Raw genomic sequence first — 16,005 nt, forward strand, 5'->3', positions numbered from 1 at the left:
TCAAATCTTCCCAAAATCACCCTTACAAAAAAAAAAAAAAAAAAGAATCCCGCTACCAATTGCTAAAGCTCCGACGCTAGCAAGTGTTCTGATGATTGGCAGTGATGGCTAGAGCTCCGATACTTGTGGTCAGAGCCATGAATTTTTTTAAATAATTTATGCATTTCATGGAACTTAAGTGTAATTGACTTAATTGGTTAGGACTTCACATTAATTCTCCAAAAATAAGTTTCAATTTTTTATGATAAAGTTATTTTATATGTCTTATAGGTACGTGCGTGTGTGTATAATATATACACACACATATATAGAGAGAGAGAGAGAGATGGATGACTATAAATAAATGAAATAGGTTATGTTATTCTCAAGTTATGTCTTCTTACATGATGAAATTATTGGAATGCATTACATTTATTATTTCTTCGAGGCAATTGAACTGCATTCCTTTGAGACTTGATGACATATGGTTCGAAGATTTGATACAAACTCATGTAACTTGAATTTTTAGATAATTTTTTTACAATTAAATTAATATGTATTAGAAAATTGTTTAAAGTATACTTAAAATTATATAAATTTATTTAAATATAATCCATGTGTCCAAATTTATGGGGAATATTAGAGTCAGTCAGTATGGCCAGATCAATGAAATCTTTAAGTATTATAAAGTTTAATTGCATAATGCAAAAACTAATATTCATAGAGGGTGAAATTTTTTTTTGGTGGATTTGGTTAGCTTTTGATCTATATTTGACATTTTCGATTGGAATGCATAAATTGATAAACATAAAGATTAAACATATAAAACTAATAAGGGCCCGTTAGGACCTGTTTAGTTTCTATTCTAATTTTTTATTTTTAAAAATTATTTTGTAATACAGTTTTTTAAATTATTTTTCAAAAAAAAATAAAAATTCATTTGGTTTGTCAATTAAAAAAAATTAAAAACTAATATTTATGGTTATAAGTAGTTAATGATGGTGATTAATAATAGAAATTGGTTGAGGTAATTATAATTTTCAATAATCAAATACAGTGTATTTTAAAAACAAAAAAATAAAATGAAAATAACTAGAAGTTGTTTCTTTTTTTGTTTTTAAAAAGAAAAGATGAAAATATTTTTAAAAACAATTAAATGAAAAATATTAATCCAAACAAGTTTTTAAAAATTTCTGTTTTCAAAAATAAAAAATAGCTTTTAAAAATAGAAAACAATCTCTTGTTCTTGCTCTTTTGCTTTCTTAGGTTAATTTTGTCATACTTAATATTATACTATGCAGAAAACAAATCTTATTTGAGTTTTATTATTATCAAAGAAAAATATTCAACAAAGTATAACGCTAGAAATGTTTAGAATCTTAAATTCAATTTTTATGTAATATTCCTCTGTAACTGTTGAAAACGGTGTAATACAGTCTCTATCATCAATAAAAGTTAACTTTGACTATTAATTGATAAGAAAATTATAAAAAATGACTCAAAAATACAAACAAGGACCCAATAAATTACAAAAGGAAAAAAATTGATCCTTTTCTATAGTTTTTGATATTCTTTCTATCATTTTGTGGTCAATTAATATTCAAAATTAACTTTTATTAATGATAGGAACTACATTATATTGTTTTTAAAAGTTGAGGGTAAATATCCAAAATTATCTTTCATGCAAACAGCAAGATTACAATCAAACTACTCATCAAGAGCAAGCATAAAATTTTTTTGCATATTCATACTTGTCAGTAGCTGCTTCCATATTTTCTTACTACAAGGACAATCTCTTAAAGCATGTGAAGTGTTCTCCTCCACCCTCCTACATCTGCAACAGATAGAAGAGCCTCCCAATATCCTGTTATACTTAGCAGAAGTTAACAAACTATCAGAAACAGCAAGCCATAAAAAAAATTGTATTCTTCTCGGTCCTTTCCATTTCCATATCCTTTGCCATTTTCTTGCTCCACTTAAATTGTTAAAACCACACAATCGCTTGTACACATCAGCAACTTTAAAATTCTTCTTCCCTCTACATCCCCAAACCACTATATCTTCACCATCCTCCTCTATGGATGGTAATCGAGCCATTATTCTATACACAACCTCTTCTGGCAATAGTCTCCTTAACTCCTCAATTTTCCACTCCATTAATATTCACGTAGTGCCCTACTTTTTTGCTGCATTCACCAGAATCCAACTCAACAGTGCAGAAATCTCTCAAAAAAACATCCCCCAGCCACTTATGTTTCCAAAAGCTAACCATCTTCCCATTATTTACTTCCCAAGCAATGTTCTGTAACAAATCTGGCCACAATTCTCCAAGCTTTTTCTAGAGCACAGAATCAATGGCCTTCACCTCTATTTGCTGCATTAAATCCTTATTTCTCCCATATTTCCCAACTAGAACTTGGGAACAAAGTTTTTGTGGCTTCACCATTACCTTCAAACCCACCTTACTTATTAAAGCATTATTCATGCTTTTCATGTCTTTTAATCCAAATCCACCAAGATCCGTTGGCTTAGACAAGTTCTTCCAACTCATTAAAGGTATCTTTTTTCTTTCATTAGTCGAACTCCAAATGAAATTTCTCTGTAATTTCTCAATCTCTTTACACACTCCTATAGGAATGTCATCATGTAACATGTTAAACACAGGTACTTGTTGAGTTACAGCTTGAACCAATGTAAGTCTACCAGCCAATGAGAGACTCTGTGCCTTCCATCTACGAGGCTTTTTCTGTATCTTATCAATTAAAAATGAAATTATTTGGTATTGCTTGCTGGTTTTTGTGGTATTGGAGAAACAAAATATTGTTTGAGGAAGGTTTTGAGGAACAAGAAGTATCTGTTTTGGCTATATACCGCTATGCTGAGAATGTAAAATGGGCATATAAAGGAGAGGTTGGTATTTTGAAGAAATGGGAAAGTATAAAGTGGAAACCACCTAATGTAGGGTGGATAAAGTTGAATCTAGATGGGGCTGTGAAAGGGCAACTTGGAGAGGCTGGATGTGGTGGTTTAATTCGAGATAATAATGGTGGATGGCCAGGAGGCTTTGCGAATAGGATTGGATGTTGTATGGTGATTGATGTTGAATTATGGGGAATTTGATCAGGATTTTGTATCTTGAAGAGATTGGGTTTTAAGAAAGTGATTGTTGAGTCTGATTCTATTGCTATGGTGACTATGATGCAAAATATGATGACCGATTTTGATGTAAATAACAAATTTATTCGTGCTGTACAAATACTTAAAGATGATAGTTAGGATATACAGTTGTTACACATTTATAGACAAGGTAATTTTTGTGCTGACTAGTTAGCAAATTAGAGTTCAACTCAGGAACATAGCTTACAATTACTTAGTTGTCCTCCTAGAGGGTTAATAAAGTTTCTGTATAGAGATAATATGGGTATTACATACGCAAGACTGATTTTTGTACAATTTTTTGGGCTGGATGCCCCATTGTTTAATCACAAAAAAAGTTGAGAGTAAATATTGCATAAAAAACTAGTTTAAAATTCTAGATGCTTTTGGATTTATAATTTAAGGTCTATTTTCATGCTAGATAAAAATTACCCATGATTAAAAGCAAAAATTATACACTTTGATGGTTCTATTTCATTGGAAACCACAATCCTGATTTTTTTTTCTTTTTAACGTTCAGTTTAATGTTTTATTTGAATAAAAAAGAGAGTACTTATAAAATTAGTCTTCATAATTGATTGTCCTTAATTCATCAAATTAGAGACAAATATTACTTTCCGTAAAATCAGAAATTAAGTCAAATTCTTAGGAATATATCTATTAAAATTTGAAAAACATGATCACAAGAAAAATAATATATTTTGACATTGTTTAAATTATTATAATTACTTAGAATTATTGTATAAGGTTAATATCCAAGAAGGGGTAAATTGCGTGTCTTAAAATTTTTGAAAACTTGTAAGGTGAAATGAACAATTAGACTGAGAATAGAAGAATGAAAGAAAAGCAAGGACACCAGTATTTAATTTTGTTTCGTCTAACCATTTAGTCTTCAAGAAACCTCTTGAAAATTTTTAATTATTATACAATATTTCAAAATAAGGTACTCGCAATCACTTTATAACCCCCAAGACTAAGTTTCATTCAAGGGTACCATACCTTGAGTTTCTAAAAAGATTTAGAGAAATAAAACCTTATTTCTCTTTCAAAGTAAATAAAAACATATGAAGCTTAAAACAAAGTATGAGAGTCTTTTATGCAAAAACTTTATACAATCAAATGGAAAACAATTATGAAAGAAAAGTTGAGGTATCACGACAATTATGAATGGAAATCACAAGCAGCAAAAGGAGTTTTTTTTTTTTTTTTGGAAAAATTGTCATAAAATCCATCCTTGGAGGGAAATTATTTAGAGGAACTGAGACCAATTTAAGGACCAAATACACCCCAAGCTAATGACCTTGCACCCCAAGACCATGACCTTGCACAACAAAGTTGCATGTTAACATTTGAAAATGCCATATAATTTACACGCTCATGGTTTGAACAATCCATTGTCAATGTTTTTATTTCCTTTTAAACCGTCTTTTTCAGGATAACATGTATTTTCATGAAATTTGCATCTTTATGGTGTAAAAGATTAAAGCGTTGCGTATAACATCATAGGCTTGAAGTGTAAGGTCATAGGCTTTAGTGTGCAATGTGCGAGGTGATAAATTTGAGTTACAAGATTATAGACTTGGTGTATGCTTGATCCTTAAATTAATCTTAATCCTTCAAAACAATTTTCCCCGAAAGAAGGAATTTTATGGCAATTTTTCCCTCTTTTTTGTTTCTTTAAGAAAATAAACTGATGATGAAAAGAAATTTGAAAAAATGCTACAGCGACACGTAAATGTCACGACAAGCAAAAGGATTTTTTTTTTTTTTGAGAAAATAAACTGATGATCAAAAGAAAATTTGAAAGAAATGTTACAGAGGCACAAGAATTAGATCACAAGAAGTAGAAGGATTTTTTCTTTTCGGAATAAAATAATTAAACAGATGATGAAATGAAATTTAAAATGAAAGATACAGCGGCACAAGAAATCACAAGAAGCCAAAAAGTATTACATACATACATACATGTATATTGTGAACCTTTCTTGAAGAAACAAGCTGAAAAGAAGAAAGAAGAATTTGAAGGGATGAACCAAGCAGTTGTTTGATTTGAGTGGAAAGCTTTGAAGTAAAATTTGGAGAATCCAATGGGAGATATTTATAGTTTTAGAAGTGATTTGGTCGTTATAAACAAGATTATAAGTGTTGGATAAGATAAAACATGCAACAAAGACGTTTTAGACAAAAGTATAAAATACAAATGCAGCATTAAATACTTTGTAAAATCTCATTAATAGGTTAAAAGGGACGTTGATGTGTTAAGCTCGCTAAATGGACATTTTAACATTAAGATTAGGAGTGAAAATATGCTAAGCTGAGCTAAGCTTTAGCAAAGCAAGCTTAAACCTATGTGATAAGTTAGAGATCTAAACTTGACTTGAAATTTGTATAAGACTTTTCTCACAACTCAAACCTAAATCTACCCAAAGCTTAGCCTGATTTAAAAGTCTATTTAAAAGCTTAGTTAAGAATAAGACTTTTAAATTAACTCACATTGTAGTTTTAAATATCTCAAATACACTTTAATACTATTAGTATAAATATATAGCCTGATTTGTCAATTACAATGTATAATAATTAAAAAGATTTGTGAACTACAATACAATATAATAATAAAGTAATAACATTAATATCAACATATTAGTCCAATTTGATTGAAAATATAACTAAAAATAAAAAAAGAATAGATTAATTAAAAATTAAATAATAAAACTGATGCGTTTAAAGTTAACATAGTGCGCACGCGCACGTGCGTATATGAATAGACTAACATGCCTAGCATATTTAACTAAATATGATTAATTAAAAACCTGAACCTATTTAATAAAGAAGTTAGACTAAGCCTGAAGTAGGTCAGTGTTTATGCTTCTATTAAAGGCATGACTTATTCCCACTCCCAGTGAGGATGCTACGTTAACAATGAGGCTTGATATTTTAAACTAGAAGGTTGTTTAAAAATGAAATCTTGACCTCAATGACATGTTAAAGGATGCCTTAAAAAGTTAAAAGAAAGGTAAAGAGGAATGATGAGTCATGTTCGATTGATGCAAATATTTTAATAGCAAGTCATGCGAAATTTCATTATCAACTTGTTAGTCTATAATATTTTCTCCTATCATTCTTTTTTTTCAACCTTTTCCTTTACGAATATGATTATTTCTTTACTTATCTTTTAACTGCAGTCCCTTTGTTTGCTTTATTAATTTTATTTATAATTAAGATTGTTATGCAATTATCTGAGGAGTCACCATTTTAATTTTTTTTTCCCAAGCTTTTCATGTGGAGCATCTTTGAATATAGTCATCAATATTACAAACATCTTATGTTAAGTAGCAGAAATAAAAGAAAATATCGATAATAATATACTCTCTCATAGTTATACATGTACTTTCGATTGTATTTATATGTAATGGTAAACCAAATTCTTTTCATTAATTTAACTAACCATTTAATTCTTTAATTTTATAGGAATGATTGTAAGCATTTACGTAAAGACGACATTTCAAAATAAGGATAAAGAAGACTCATATCTAACTAGTTTTCAAAGAAACAGTCTAAGCCTAATTAGTACAACGACAGCAACAACTATTAACGATTATTAAATTCAGAGATGCAGTATACCTTCATTTCATATCAACATTTTCAGCTTGTTTTTCTTTCTATTCCATTTTGATTTCACGTACTCATCATTTTATATCTAGTTACATATCTAACTTAACTACTTTGCAAAACTAGGTATACTGCATAAAGTTTCCCAGATTTTTGTCCAAAATAAAGGAAAATAAAAAACTGAGAAAATACTGTAAGCAACAGTTTAACGATGGTTAATGATTTTGTAATAGCAGACCTCAGTTAAGCTTGCATCTCTCATAAATTATTATGCATACATTGTAGAGAGGAGATAGCAGGATGTGAAGTGGACTTGATTTCTCTCCATCACGTTTTCACTACAAATCTAAACTATTCAGATCAAATTTCAATTGTATAAATTATTTATCTATACTTCTAAAAACTATCAAATCCAATTCAACAGTTCAGATTTGCAGCGTGCTCTCCACTGCTGTGAAGCCACCTACAAGTGTAGGGAGTAGCATTACAGACAACTTTTTCATGTCTTCATTATCTTTCTCCCTCCACTTCCTTAATCATAACCATTCATCAAAACTATAGCTAAAAGCAAATTTACTTCTAAAAATTTCAATTGTATAAATTATTTATCTATACTTCTAAAAACTATCAAATCCAATTCAACAGTTCAGATTTGCAGCGTGCTCTCCACTGCTGTGAAGCCACCTACAAGTGTAGGGAGTAGCATTACAGACAACTTTTTCATGTCTTCATTATCTTTCTCCCTCCACTTCCTTAATCATAACCATTCATCAAAACTATAGCTAAAAGCAAATTTACTTAATGCAATGATGTCAATGGTTATGAGTAGGGAAGTGAAGGGAAAAGGATAAGTCAATAGAGAGATTCCGGCTCTGTAACATTACTGCTTTGAATCTGACTGCATTATCTGGATTGGTGGGGCCGTGACCACAGTCAACTTCATAGCTTCAGAATCGCCAGATTTCTCACGAATCTCTCTGTACTCTTGACAAACGGCACACATATGGCAGAAAAAATGGGTGACAAAATCTCCACAAGGTGCTTCCTTTTAAAACAAGAAACAAGAAATATTAGTACAGCATTGCACCATCATAACCAAACTTTCAGAGAGGTCAGTTATTTTCCTTTCTTTTTTTGGAATGTCTATTCAAAGCCAAGTAACCACATTTGTTCAGAGCACTGAAGAGACTTCTCACATAATTATCAGTTATGCATCATATTAGGGAAGTGCTTTTTGGATAAGCTTCAACATTAAGGCTTGGCTTGGAAGGAGGGAAAAATGAATAGAAAATAGAGAAGAGGAAACTAAGAAATTTTTTTTTTTAAAATAGCAAAAAAAATTTGTTCTTATTTTTAGGAGGTTTCCCTCTTTGTTTTCTTTCCTCCCTATTTTCCTCCATATCCAATCGAAGGGTACAAGTTCAATTACAAAGGAATTGAAGGATCCAGTCATTGCGATGTCTAAGGAAAACTACTAAGCAAGACCAGAGGACTTAATTCCAATTCAGACTAAACTTGGTTTGTAAAAATTTCTCAAATCTTAATTCCGACTTAAGTTCTTCTACAAGAGTGCCTCAAGTCTCAAGAATTTAAAAAGACAATGTTCTCAGTAAATAAAAGCAGCTAAGCTCAAGGATTATCTGGGAGATTGATAAAATACTTCAAGGTTGAGAAGAGAAAATTGGAATCTCAAAGATTAAGATGGTATGAAGTAAAACTAACATTAAGACTCCTCTGCGCACAAGTGTGGGCCGCCAAGGTCCAAGGATCTTGGAACGTCGATGCAAGGAGACATACAACATTGAACTTTCAAAAGATCTTACATTTGTCTAAGTGATAGATTCATTGAGCATTTTCAAAGAGTTTAGCCATAAGGACCCAGCTAGGAGCTTTCTAGGATCAAAATCAAAGTCACAATAAGGAACAACCTGCAGTAGAACTCTAACCAATATTTTTCTCTATTTAAATCTCAGCAATTAGTCTCTGAAGAACTAAATATTGCTAAAACCAAAAGCATTGATTAGAAACCTAAAGAAAAGAAGTATCAACTCATATCAAGAATGTGAAATAGAGCACGAAAACACATGGTAGTTAAGGTTATACCGGCAAATTATACTTTGACCTTAAGGTCCTGCGGTAGCTGCAAGCATATGATGCAACAAGGCATCCAGGTAACCCCAAAACCAAGCCATCAGTTAATAAGCAGCAGGTAGTATTAACGAGAGTCCACAATATAAAATGGGTTAGGCATGATCCCATGAAAGTTCCAGACCCCAGAAACTCTGCATTCTTTCCAAAAAGAATGCAGGGACAAAAAAGACCTATACAACCTGCACGGATAACAAAAGTTGGCAGTCAACATTTTCAGTTGATAAACTAAATCTTTCAAAGAACAAAAAAGGCTTCTTTTTCACAGGTTTGAACCAGGCCCTAGTGGGGAACCAATTTAGGAGAGGAGGGAATAACATCCCCAATCAGCAGTACCCCATGATTTGAAGACCAGGGAAAATGCCACTACTCAAGGGGGCCCCAGCAAAATATGAGCTTTATATAACCATGACAAAGGTATAATTTATTCATGTATATATATAACACGACTTACAAGATAGAATGAAGATACAAGATAGGAGGATTAGGTTTTCTCCAATACACAATGGTAAAGAACAATAGAAGCAGATAATAAAAGGGAAAAAAAGATTAGACATGCAGCAATCCTGTGCAGTCCCTCAACATATCCATAAGAGGCACTTCCTTAAAAAATCCTTGAGCAGAACACCACAAGGTTGCCGTTAACAAAATCTTTCTCCATGAAATCTAGAGACAATGAAACACGACTAAAACACAGGCATTCCACCATAGTCATACATTCCATATCATTTATAAGTCATGAACAATATGGCAACCTAGACCACATACAATGCACGTGGCCTACATCTAGTTACTGCAAAAACCATATATTATCACCAAGTTCCACCATCCTTCTTAAAGACAGAACACTAGAAACATACAAGACTAAACTGTTATAAATCCTGCAGACATGCCCAATTCTCCGAAGGTCTCAAACAATTTATTCCACAAGAAGGTAGCCACTTTACAATGTCAATACATACACAGCTTACGTTTTATCAATTTGATAATGTCAATGCACGTATTATTGGTATTTGATAAGTCCAACTGGTACTTGCATTTTCAAATATTTTCCATACTTGTATTATCATAAGTTTTGAATTAACATTACTCAATTTAACCTAGTTTGAAATTAAATTGCTATTAGAAATAGATAGCCTTCCTGAAATTTCAGGTCTTGCACTTTCTGGAGGTTGGAATCTGCAAGTAGCTTAAGTCCCCATGAATGAGTATTATTTCAAACGAAAAAAGAGGGCAGACATCAAAAAGGGAAAAGAATGGTTTTGAAGGTCCTTTTTTTTGGGTTAAATTTAGATAAACTCAATGCATATTATTGATTTTTCATGAAACCATGCAAATAGATTATTAAGATGGGGTATTTTAATGGATGAGCTGGATGGGTCAAGGATAGGTTTCGCCACCCCAAGAATATAATGATAACACTTAGCCATTTTAACTCAAATTTCCAAAAGATAAAGGACCTATTATAAGTACGATCTAATTTCATCCAATGAATCACAGGTTCCTCCCAATGAACCTGGCAAAATTAGAAAATAAAGGACCTAATGCACATTAAGAAGCAGAGAACAAGAGCATGACCAAAGTTTCTTAAGCATACTTCAGATGCACCTTTTCAATAATCCCTTCTACTAAATGAGGATCACAAAGTAAGGAAGTAGCATACAGCTCTGCATATCATCACAGCAAGCACAGATCCCAGAAGACCACTGAGTCTGCATCTGATTTGATCCATTTCTACTACGATTTTCTTCAATGAGCTGATGCTGAGAAGCATCTGCATCCACTGAATCTGACTGTCCCAAAGGAATGTAAGCTGGTGGCACATAACCACGTTGGTTTGTCATATTGCTTCTGTAATTTAAAAAAAGAAAAAAAGAAAAAAGAATTTACTCAAATTACTTCCTCCACATGGCACTCATTTTTCACAACCATTGAAAAAAAAAGGAAAAAAAAAAAACCTTATGTGTGAATAATAATTTGTAGATAAATGGTAAAGATAAAAAAGAATTGGGTTACAATCCATTGTAAAATAAATGCTTGTTTCATTTTTCATCAACCCCTTCAATTTGAGTTTATGGCCAGGGCCATTCAGTATTCAACCTCTATATAAAACCTATATATATTTTTTCATATTTGGAACAGACACACACAAAATAAATAAATAAATATATATATATATATGTTTAATTCAGGATGGACAATCCCCATTGAATGGACAGTGTAGAAACATTTAATCAACCTAGATTGGACAAATCCAAAACGTTAAGCTCCTGCAAAGTCATCTAGCTCCAATTTCATCTGTGTTATGGTCCATATTATTTAAAACAGGATTTTACCCTCGAATAAGATTAACTTCATCAAGCAAAAGCCATCATGTTCCACTTATCAATCCTTCTGACTCATGAAGTAATTAGTATAACAGAACCCCCACATGAAACTTCAGCACTTAATATTTATTAATAGTCAAACATAATCCACCTTACGACTTGCCAACACAGACATCATTGCCATAACGAGGAAAACGTTCCATGCTGAAATTTATCACAAACTCAAATCTAGTGAAGGGGGCAAGAAGCTTAAAGAACCAGAAGTCACAAAGCAGTAGTCACAATATGAAGCTAATTGAAACCCAAAATGTTGAGACAGAAATTCTGTTCACACCCAAAAAAATTAAAAAAGAAAGAAATTTCATGGTTTTGAGCTTAGACAAGAGAAGGAAGTAAAGCTCATAAGGTGTCAAACTTAAATACTAAACTACACATAATCAACCTCATCTACAAACACAATTCTGAGCTAGATTTAGTCTAAGAGAACGGTAATCCCTAATCAGAGAACCCACGAACCGCAAATTAAGCACAAGATCAGCTTTTTGCAAGGCTGAGACCAAAGGGTGGTGATATTTACCTTCGAAACCTTCAAGGGCAGCGATTGAGACGATTTGAGCTTTACCACAAGGAAGACCCTCAGGTGATTTGTGAAATTTCCAACGAATGAGCAGCGAAAAATCAAAAGACGGTGTGCATGATGCTTCTGCTGTCACTGAATACGATCCAGATTCAAGAAGAAAAGAAAAGAGAAACTAGAAGGAGCAGAATGTGAACGAGACCAAGAAATCAAACAACCCGGAGTGAAAACTGCCTCGATAATACAAAAGTGTAAAATAGCGGGTGGCTAGACTGTGGTCTGCAAGAGGCCAGGAATGAGACAGAGCAGAGATGTATGGCAATGGATCACGGGGTATTATAACAGACGCTGAGAATACGCTCCGCCTGAAGGAGAATGAAGATACAGAAGAAACTAGAATTTGGCCCGTGACAAGCGCAGCCGCACGGTATACACGGTATACAATATTGTAATGTTTCTTTTTTCCAACAAAAAAGGAAAAATGATGATTAAGTTTAAAAAAAAATTAATTAAGTTAAGTTAGGTTCAAATAATTCTAAAATGCCAATAAAGTTTCATGCTTTTTTTCACAATCTGAGTTATAAATGAAACTACTAAAGTACCTTTATAATATCCTCCTCTTTCTCATCTCATAATTAAAACCAAATCTCAAGTAATTAGAGAATGAGATTATAGTAATTATCAAAAACAAAGTTTCCAATGTTAGCAAAATGGGAACCCCAAGTTTATAAAACTAAAATCATTTTCAAAGTATTGCAATTGGACAAACTAGAGTTTACAAATAAGCAGAAGCATGTGATCATTACATAAGTGAGTGCATTTGTTTAAAAATTTAAAATAGGAGAATTTCTGAAAAATTTTGAGCTATGCATCACATTTCATTGAATATGAGCCACAGCATATTCACCTCTGTGACACGCGACGTGGCTCGTGGCACCATGCATCGCAGCGCAATTGTACGAATTTTGACAGTGAATTCTGCTATTAATTTGACAGCAATAGGAACAACTTTCGATGTGCTCTAAATCTTCGTCTAACATCCGATTGATGCGAACTAGATATCTACAAAAAGCTCTTTCTGAGCTCTAACTAATGGCATTAGTCTCAGACTCAAATTAAATTGGACACACTTTTCAAAAGTTACACTTTTACAACAATTTTCACAAAATCAAGTGTCCAAACCAAATACCAAAGGCCAATAGCCATCGACACCAATTTGACCACATACAAATCATTAAGACTAATTTGTGCAATGCACCATATCTTATGAAATACTCCTAGATCAAATTTTTACTACTTAACCCTTTAAACTTAGAAACATACAAGGGAGAGTTTATCACTATTTTTATCATTTTCTCCAAATCATCTCATAACATATTCTACTCTTACTTGTATTAGTATTTTGACTCTATCACAACAACACATATTCATCAACTCACTCCCTAAGGCCCAAAATACACTTGCACTTTATAATTTACTGGATGCAAGTAAGGAATAAATGAGAGTTCCTAATTAGCAATTGAAATTGTCATACACATATAAATACTCAAAATAAAAAGGCCTACTACTATCGAATTGTGGTCTTAAGCCTCTGGGTGTTTTTCTCTATCCACACCTCTTGAGCTATTCCTTGTAATATGGAAGATATTGGGGTGAGTACAACTACTCAGTAACTAAGGTCTGACTAACCTATATTGATACATATCAATTAGTTTAAATACAAGTGATAATTAATGTCAATACTTTAACCCATGTAAAACATTTAAAAATATATATTCACAATTTCACTCACATAAATAGCATATACTTGAGAAACAATACTTTTTAGCACTTTTCATATAAAGAGAGTTGGTCACATAATTCATTAACAAATATATTAAAAGAAATTAAGACTCAACTCGTGATATCATTATTAGGTATACAATATAGACAACCAAGTGCCCTTACTCACTATATGCATAATCACACCTCCCTTATATCCTCCTTATTCCTCTGACATGAAACCGTGGGTTATAACTCTAGCCTAAACACTTGTGAGGGGATTACCCGACTAAGGCGCACCCAACTCATGATTTCCCCCGTTTCTCACACTATGAGGTATCATTCACCCTAGACTAGCCACCTCATTGAATTGGTAGATAGCTAGCTAGGTTTGAGTCTCTTGTTGAACCAGTGAGACAATATAGATATAATCAATCCAGCAAACTATCTCACAGATTGGCCTTACCATGTGGATTTTATCATCTGGTCCTCTTACTAAGCGAACTCCCGTATCTCAAGATCATGTAATGCACATTCATGCCATAATTCACACATATATAATTCATAAAACTTCACATTATCAATTTTCATTGAACTTCATCATTACACAAATCATTGGACTTCTTAAACACATTTTTATGGAACTCCAAACCAAATAAGTCATTAAACTCTAACTTCATGATCATTGTATTTCACACTTTCAAAATCATTGAACTTTACTATTTTAAATATCATTGAATTTCTCATAAATAAAGATTCATATTATTTCTCAATTCGCAAAATTATTGAACTCCCAATAAACATAATACGAAAATCCATTGATATTGTTCCTAAAGAAATTTTACATCACAAGGCATGAAACTCACAAATTTGATCTAGTTAATTTTCTAACAAATCAAGCCACACTTGTATTTCTTTTTAATTTACTCATTTCAATGATAAATCATAAATCCATAAACTAATAAACACACAAAAACATAAGATGAAATTCCCCCAGTTACCTCAAACCTTTGAGAAGTCAAAGATTTTATCCCTCAATTACTCACTCCTAAAGCTTCCAAGAAACTTGAATGGTGCCAATAGTAGTTGTTCTACAAGCATTTACCATGCAAAATATCAATATCCATTTTTGAGCTATTTTCCACTAACACTTTATCATTTCTTAATACTCAAGATTTATTCTTGACTCATGTAAAAGTATCCATAAGATTTCTTAACTTTCTTTAACTCTCATTAATAACATCAAGCTCTTAAATGGTCATTAATGAAACTACATTGTTCCAACCACCAAATTTATGAGAATTTCAAACATTTAATGTCCTCCAACTGCCAATCATCATAAAACCATAAATACCAAGTTTATTTAGCTCAACCTACTCCCATTAATTGTATTTAAGTCAATGGGTTCGGACCCATAGCTTCTATAGACCAAAAATCACCATTATCAATCAAACCCTAACTTCTACCATCAAGAATATGGAAGAAGAGAGAAAGATTTAAGTAAGAAAACTTACCTTTAATGTTTATAAGCTCTAAATTATTCTTATAAGTTAGTTTCTTCAAGCCCTAGCTCAGCTTCTTCGTTCTCTTCCTTTTTCTTTTTCTCTCCTTTGTTTCTTTCATGCAAATATGAAATTAATATATCAAAATTTTGGCCTTGCGTCGTGGTGCACGTTGCCCTCCACCACGATGCATGGCATAGAGGAGTTTGTTGGATTCAAATCTACCTCTGTGTGCCGTGGCGTGAGCAAATCTTTACTTTTTCTTCCTTTTTTCTTACCTGAGTGGCCCGCCATTGATCCGGACCCACTTTTAGGGTTGAAGTCACAACAATTACATTAAGTTAAACCCCTCTAGCCACACACCTCATTAATACACTTAATTAGTTAATTTGAGCTTAACTAACCTAATTTAAAATAGATGATATTACAACATGTAAGGTTAAATATATCATTAACATTTAGTATATCATATCAATTAAAAATTTTCCTCCCAAACAAAGCTCCTTTTTACTATTATTGAGCCCTGCATGTAAGTGAACGAGAGACGAGTTGAAGAAAGCCCAACTAAAAATGAAGTTTCACATGAAAACGATGGGCTTGCCATCATTGTTGACTCAAGTAAGCTCTTATTCTAGAACTAGGTTTGACTGGTGCATTTTGAGATGTGATTTTATTTTTTGTAAACAAAAAAAATATAAGAATGGCTGCCTATTTGTAGGTTTTTATAGTTTTCTTTTTGCAAAATCACACTAGTAAACAAAAAGAAATGTTTTAATATTTCACAGCTCTAAAGATTTGGCATGAAGATTTCATGTTTTGCAGCTAAAAATGTAAAAATTTATTATCGAGCTTTCACTTTTTAAGATGGCATATTGTCACTGATACAAAGATGCAAAAAATAACTTGTAACTTGTTTATGAGTCACATATTATAATATTTTATTTTA

At 32.2% G+C, this 16,005-nt stretch overlaps 1 protein-coding gene and 1 long non-coding RNA gene across 2 annotated transcripts; one reads left to right on the forward strand and one right to left on the reverse strand.

Annotated features, from left to right (window-relative positions):
• Positions 1–1,766: 1,766 nt before the first annotated feature.
• LOC129314826 (uncharacterized) lies at positions 1,767–3,484 on the forward strand. Its single transcript, XR_008594289.1, has 2 exons — positions 1,767–2,535; positions 2,644–3,484. It is a non-coding gene; the product is annotated as an uncharacterized LOC129314826 (long non-coding RNA).
• A 3,454-nt stretch (positions 3,485–6,938) lies between these two features.
• Positions 6,939–12,202, reverse strand: LOC129315859 (protein PLANT CADMIUM RESISTANCE 10). Its single transcript, XM_054959978.1, has 4 exons — positions 11,797–12,202; positions 10,556–10,743; positions 8,848–9,074; positions 6,939–7,789 (listed from the first exon to the last, which is right to left on the reverse strand). Exons 2-4 carry the CDS (start codon positions 10,734–10,736, stop codon positions 7,625–7,627), a joined length of 573 nt encoding a protein of 190 aa, XP_054815953.1. The 5' UTR covers positions 10,737–10,743; positions 11,797–12,202; the 3' UTR covers positions 6,939–7,624.
• Positions 12,203–16,005: the final 3,803 nt, after the last annotated feature.

The sequence above is a fragment of the Prosopis cineraria genome, unplaced genomic scaffold, assembly GCF_029017545.1.
Source record: "Prosopis cineraria cultivar Desert tree isolate PC_DT_omini unplaced genomic scaffold, ASM2901754v1 PC7, whole genome shotgun sequence".
Taxonomy (NCBI): Eukaryota; Viridiplantae; Streptophyta; class Magnoliopsida; order Fabales; family Fabaceae; genus Prosopis; species Prosopis cineraria.

What these genes read in the sequence shown, in the direction of transcription:
- LOC129315859 (XM_054959978.1), bottom strand. Translation starts at nt 10,736, where the DNA reads ATGACAAACCAACGTGGTTATGTGCCACCAGCTTACATTCCTTTGGGA. An exon ending in CTGTGATGATATGCAGAGCT is followed by an intron (nt 9,075 to 10,555) that starts GTATGCTACTTC and finishes TTATCCGTGCAG; the next exon opens with GTTGTATAGGTCTTTTTTGT. An exon ending in GGTCAAAGTATAATTTGCCG is followed by an intron (nt 7,790 to 8,847) that starts GTATAACCTTAA and finishes TTGTTTTAAAAG; the next exon opens with GAAGCACCTTGTGGAGATTT.